Source organism: Corticium candelabrum, chromosome 17 (genome assembly GCF_963422355.1).
Source record: "Corticium candelabrum chromosome 17, ooCorCand1.1, whole genome shotgun sequence".
In the NCBI taxonomy this organism is placed as follows: domain Eukaryota; kingdom Metazoa; phylum Porifera; class Homoscleromorpha; order Homosclerophorida; family Plakinidae; genus Corticium; species Corticium candelabrum.
Window position 1 is genome coordinate 1,798,448 of NC_085101.1, and position 6,689 is coordinate 1,805,136.

The window sequence follows — 6,689 nt, forward strand, 5'->3', positions numbered from 1 at the left end:
AATTTTGGACAACCACAATGCGTGCCTGTTTCATTTATAATTTTTTGTTGTAGCAGGTCGTTGACGAATGCCAGCATGGAATGCGCTTTGTACGTATTTCTGTTGACCCTCTTTATTCCACATAACAAGCTAAGCGCAAGCTCATCTCTAAGTCCAACAACAAAAAACAGAGTACAACAAATGCCACTGGATCATATCTCACCTACAGTCGCTGTAAACAAAGAAAATAAACCATTTTCAGTTTCTAACAGTAATGGTCAGTCTTTTAATTAGTTTGAACGTTTCCGTTCTTGGACCTGCAATGCACCACGGGTAACGAACTTTGGCTTTGCAGTATTAGCTACTGAACCATCGACGACAGTCCCAAAAGATCGTTACAGGATTCTGATTTTGGGAGGAATATCTACAACAGAACTCAATAACCCAGTGTTTAATGATATAAATTCCAAACAAACATGGATTTATTATGAAGAGAGAAACTCATGGAAGAGAATTGCTAAATTAATGTGGCGAAAGGGCCTCCAGGGATGATCCATTTCCGTCTGGTGACTCTTTGTAGTTCATGCGCCATCATTGTTTCTGCTGATGCTATCAGTATGACTTGGATATTTTTGCTCGAACAACTGAAATGGAATCGAGTCACGATTGTGGGCAACTGGCCAAGTTCTATGGATATGCGCAATGACTTTAGCGCGGTGGCCGTGGAAGGTGAGGACTCTTTGTGCTCTTGCAGTCAGGATGTTTTCGTTTTCTTCCGTATTAATAAACAAAATCATGTGGGGTACAGACTCAGCTGTGTAATAGAACATACAACGTATCGTTGGGAAAGAGTAGGGAACTACACAATTCCTTCTCTTAATAGTGTACGATTTGTTGGTGGTTGGTCACTTGAGACAACAGTGCTGGCTCTGGTTAACGAATGCATTTGGAAATATTCCGTAAAGAAATCAATTTGGAACAAAACGAATCTCTGCCTTCCATATGATAGTTTGAAGAAAGTTGAGGATGATGTTTCGGAAATCGTTTTCGTTAATGATACCAGGGAGATTGTTTTCATTAGTATTGAACAACGTTTAGTTATAGGGTTGTCTGTTTCTAATGGGGTCTCTTTCGTCGAAAAGATACAGTTAGATGATCCACTCTGGAAACAACCGAGAACACTCGCTGTAAGGCTAAAATTCCATGTTTATCCTCTACGAGTTGCCGATCACGGTAAAATAGTAAAGCATTACTTCTTTTCGTTGGGTGAATCTGACTCATGTGTCTCAAGTACATGGATTCTACAGAGACGCGTTGTAGCGGAAGAAATTTCATGGAATTTTGCTAGAATGGACAGCAGCCTTCTAATTCCATCAGATTACGGATTTCAGTCTTTGTGGAAAGACACATATTATAGGATTGTCTTTCCATCCTACGATGTAAGGTCTGCGCCGCCAGCCATGTGGTCGATGAACTTGCTCACGAAGCAATGGCAAATGGAGGGATATCTCAACGTTACAGGAATAAAGATAACTAGGGAAATAATGAAATTAGATGTTGTAAGCATGCACATGCAAGAAAGAGTGTGGCTGATTGTATCATACAAGCACACAACGTTGGTAGCGTCGAAGGATCACATTCCGACAAATATCAAGTCCTATACCTCTTAGATTAAAATTTTCCGTCGTCATCTTTAACTCGTCTTCAGCGTTGCTGTTTGGAGGTCTGTGTCGTTGCGGCGTTCCTTCGAATGATCTTTGGCAATTTTCTCTTACACACAAAATTTGGAAGAAAGTGAAAATGATCGAGTCTGCAAGGAGCGTCCCCTCACCTCGATATGGTCATGCCGCTGCAGTCATAGGAGTCAACATGTTTGTTTTTGGTGGAGTCAACAATAATGATACCTTTAGTAACGCAGAATTGTGGAGATATAACATGATTAGCAATTCGTGGAACTTGATAGTAGCAACTAACCCTTCACCTTTCCCTAACCATACTTGCTTTTACAAGGCGACAGCTCATACTGGAATGCTATGGATTGCGGCTAAGTGTTCTTCTCTTGCTACAAAATGGAATTTTTATGGAAATTTGAAGATGTGCATGTTTATAGTTCACTTGCGGACTTGGAATTTCGTTGCACTTCAAGAAATAGAAAATATACCGTTAAACTTTGTTTTCACCTTTGGATTTCTGGTAAAAATATTTGATAAGTTTGGAGCATTCTAGTTTAGTTTACATGAAGGCTAGATGTCCTCAAGGATTAATGTCGAGCGATATTTCTCGATTTCCGTGCCACTTCTGCAAGGTCGGCTTCTATGCTGACAAACTGAGGTCGACCAAGTGCAGCAAATGTCTGAACGGAACGATGACGAAAGGTGAGAGCTCGTCTAAGGCGTCCGACTGCAACGTTTGCGTCACGGGTTACTGTCTTTATGGGAGATGTTTCGTGGTGAGCAATAGTTTAACACAGATCCCCGTGTGCACGTGTACTATCGGTTTCACTGGTTCTCACTGTCAAGACGCAACTTATTATCATATTGGAATGGAAGTTATTCTTGTTACAGGTATTATTACTTTACTTGTTACTGTATTGTGGCGCATTCTAAAGAAACGAAGAGAGCGAGAAACGGCTTTCCGTCGTCACATACAAACATTGAATGATGCGTGGCAGATCAGTTGGCAAGAAATAGAACTGCAAGACGAAATAGGAGGAAGAGCATCGGGAAGAGTGTGGAAAGCGGAGTACCGTAACATAGACGTTGCTGTAAAAATTTTGATGGACGATGACGAATCCCAATCGTCGTTGGAATTTGCACGAGAAATTAAATTTATGCAAACAATGCGTCATCCAAATATTGTACTTTTTATCGGAGCAGGTAAAACAAGTCCACAAGAACAACCATTTATCGTTGTTGAGTTTGCGCATCGAGGTTCATTACGCCACGTACTGGATGACTTCAGTATTGAAATAAATCAAAACCGTAAAATAGAGTTTGCTTTAGATGCTGCTAGAGGAATGGAATTTCTTCACCAATTGGACCCACCAAGAATTCATCGAGATATCAAGAGTGAGAACTTACTTGTTAGTCAAAGTTGGATTGTCAAAGTCGCTGATTTTGGTCTTGGAAGACTTTTTTGTGATGCTAAGAAAAGACGACAATCAAACCGAAACGATTCATCAGTCAGCAACAATTCAGAAACTGATCTTATCATGCTCGAGACGAGAGACTTGTCTGAAGATGGTATTGGAACAGTGAGATGGAGTGCACCGGAGTTGACACGACGAGAGAGCTACAATGAATCCATCGATATCTACAGGTACTCGAGAACGTCAATTTTATTGCATTCACTAAACCATTTGTTTTTAGCTTTGGAATTGTGCTTTGGGAGATTTGGTCGCGTGGTTTTCCTTTCGAGCAGTATCGGTTTGCGCACGAAGTCGACGATGCCGTGGAAAGAGGCGAGCGTCCGGTCATTCCAGACGATTGCCCTGAAGTGTATGCGAAACTAATGCAAGGTTGCTGGTCAGAGAGAGCTCGTGAACGGCCGTCATTTAGCGACGTTGTCAGCCGTCTTGAGAACATGTATGTGTAAGATGCATGCTAGACTGTTTTGACTTTTGGTATATTGCCAACTTAGCGAAGGTTAAGCTTGAGCTGTCTTTTAGAAGTAACAGATTATATTGCTAGCATAACGATATTATAAACTAGTAGTTTAGTCGTTAAAAAGTCGGAGACATTTGTTCAGCTAGATAAACACGATTAATTAGCGTATGTTATAGATGGCTTATAAATTTGCGTGCCCGTTATCTCACTACGGACAGTTACGCTCACTTCTTGATATTTTCGTTTAACGGAATTTGCACTAGTAATACTATACATAACGTTAGTAAGCAATTAATTACACTCTCACCTAAATAAGGTGTTATTCGTTTGCCCGAATACTCTCTTTTGGCCAACTCTAGCGCTTTGGTGCAATGCTTCAGATGTGGAATCGGTGCTCGTACCATTTTGAGATGTCGCTTCTTCCAATCTGTGCGCTTGCTTCACTAGGCCAGGGAGTGTTTGGAGTAGCGTTTTCTGTTATGGATCTGGCGCTTGTACCACTGCTATAATATTGCAAGCTATGTCTCGGCCCTCTTTCTTGTTAGATACGTGTTGGTTGTATGTCTATGCATAGTTGATATTATATAGGTTGCGCCACAGAGACAATAGACCAAATTTCCATAGCCATCGGCACACGTTTTGAATACTCTTCGCAAGCGTCCAGTATCTTGTATAGCCCATTGGTGGCACATACTACAAATCGGGTCCCTACACTGTTTCGTAGGACAACACCTACACCGTTTGCTATAGAAGGGCGGTGCCCTGAACGTAGCCCAACATCTGGAATCATCTGGCCTTACTACAAGAGTCGATAGCTTTGTTGTAGTATATTGTAGAACGATCAATACCTGTTCTTGGACCTTCCTGCTCTGAGTGTTGACCTTGTTCGTCTACGTATTTTTGTAATGTTTCCAATTCCTCTCTACGTTTCTGGTGTTCAATGGTAAGTTTTGCCGTACAAGTTCAGAAGGTATTGGTGTATCTCCATGGCTACATAAAAGGTTATATAAAGATATTGTGTCCTATCAGATAAAAACTTATGAGAAGAATATAGCCTATATAGGATGTTGTGTACGTGCAAAGCAGACGGTTGATACGGCATCGGTACTTACCGCGAATCTCGAGAGGTTAGCCAATGTCCTCATTGTCGGACCACCATTCACTACGACGACGAATGTTGGTATTGTGCCTTCCATCCTCCAAAGAAATTGGACTGGATCGAGCCCATACCTAAAAAATGTAAGCGTGGTGCGAAATTTAAACAGGTGCACGAATGGAATACGTATGCGTGGAATGTGGTAGCATCTACGACGTAGACTGCCCGAGAGCGGGACTAAACACTCATCACGTCAAAAGATCCAAATACAATCTTAAATATCACATCAGAAACCAATTGGAACGCTTCGATCTTACCGAGAATGAGAAGAGGACGGTCGCGATGAGAATTCGACAGATAGAGGGAATATGGTATAGTCTCCACCAAAGAAATCTCATCAAATTGGATTTTATTCTATCTAAGATATTCACGCGAATGGGTCTTCAAGAGCAGACCAGTCGATGTGCACCCACCACCCAGACTCTCAACAAATACGAGCAACTATGGAACACTATCGAAGATCTCACTGAAGTGTGGTGAGGTCGTCTACAGACACCCAACTGTTGAACACATCGGGATATCCTTTTCATTTGCCCAACACCCGTCAACCTTTTTTCGTATCACTTTATCGATGCGAAAAACGTCTTGAGACGTCTTTTGTAGTTCTGGTTCTTAGAAGGAGCCCTCTATAGTCTCTCCGTTCCAGTCTTTGATTTTGTAAGTCACCGGGTTGGTGTTCTGTATTTCGACGACCTCGAAGACTTCTTCGGTCCATTTGGGGGTATCCCTTTTCCAAGGTCATCTTCTTTTTAGCAATTCGAAGACGATCACCGATTTTAAATTTGGACTGTTATATGGGTACTTAATCTCTATGCTGATGATTCAAAACGAGAGGTTCGTTTTTTCTCGCTCACAGGTTGCTAATTCATTTCGTCTGCAGTTTGAACCACCAGTAGTTAGAAAGGGTCTAGTTGCTTGGATTGTCGAAGAAAATCTTCAACTGAATTCAACTTTGAGCAAGTAGTGCAGTTTGTAACAACTAGATTTGTTAGAAAAATGGAAAAATGACACTAAGATGTTGCAAAAACAAAGAAAAGCAATGGAAAAACATCTTAATCTAGGTTTACAATATGACGCTGGCGATGCTGGCGACGCTAGCGACGACGCACAGACAGGCGTAATATCGTAAACACTCGCAAATCGCGTCACGAGCGTCGTCAGCGTCGTCAGCGTCGTCAGCGTCGTCAGCGTCGGCAATGCTAGAGTTGATTCAAGTTCAACTCTAGCGTGCAAACCGGAATTGCTCCGCGTCTATTGGAAGCACGTGCTTTTTGTATCAAATCTGGGAGTGAAATACCCGGAAGCAAACTATGGAAGAGAAACCTACCGAAAATGTATATGTGTAGATACGGCTGCTTACCGCAAGTTGCGGAAGATCAAGTCACTAGAGATACGAGGCGCAAGAAAAACGCTTGGTAAAACGTATCGAAAAACCGGGCTTCCAGCAGCAATCTGCCAAAAATGTGGAATCGTCTCTGCGACAACTTGAGGAAGAAAACCCAGGAAATGAAAACCAAATCACAGACTTTGTATTCATGGTAGACGATCATGATGAGCATGCACGTAGTGGCTCGTCGCTGACGCTCATCAAATGATATTGTACATGGTACATCTGCAGCGTCAGCATTTTGACACCAACTCGGCGTCTTCTTGCGAGAGTCGCGAGGGTAGTCAACGTCATATTGTCAACTAGGCTTTAGTCAACAACTCAGGAAGTTCATCGCAGTTGAACCAGTAGAGATAGACCTGCCTGAATTAGAGTTTAGACTGCTGGAAGTAAAGAAAACATAGTGGCAGCTCTTCCGTTTTAATATTGTCATGTCTATTGAGATCGAGATATATACTATATTTATATATTTATTGGCGTACGATCAGAAGCATAGTGCACGTTCGTGAATGACCATACTTGCTAAATGAAACAGAAGTGTGGGTAACTTTTGGGGGTACAT

The 6,689-nt window shown here is 41.8% G+C and overlaps 1 protein-coding gene across 1 annotated transcript; it reads left to right on the forward strand.

Moving 5' to 3' along the window:
* The first annotated feature begins 2,242 nt into the window (after window positions 1-2,242).
* On the forward strand, window positions 2,243-3,573 carry LOC134193528 (probable serine/threonine-protein kinase drkC). Its single transcript, XM_062662354.1, has 2 exons — window positions 2,243-3,297; window positions 3,348-3,573. The coding sequence occupies exons 1-2, from the start codon at window positions 2,243-2,245 to the stop codon at window positions 3,571-3,573; spliced, it is 1,281 nt and encodes a 426-aa protein (XP_062518338.1).
* Window positions 3,574-6,689: the final 3,116 nt, after the last annotated feature.

Bases quoted from the DNA above. Each gene is read 5' to 3' on its own strand.
- LOC134193528 (XM_062662354.1), top strand. From the start codon at position 2,243: ATGTCGAGCGATATTTCTCGATTTCCGTGCCACTTCTGCAAGGTCGGC. The intron at 3,298-3,347 runs GTACTCGAGAAC...ATTTGTTTTTAG, and splicing joins GAATCCATCGATATCTACAG to CTTTGGAATTGTGCTTTGGG.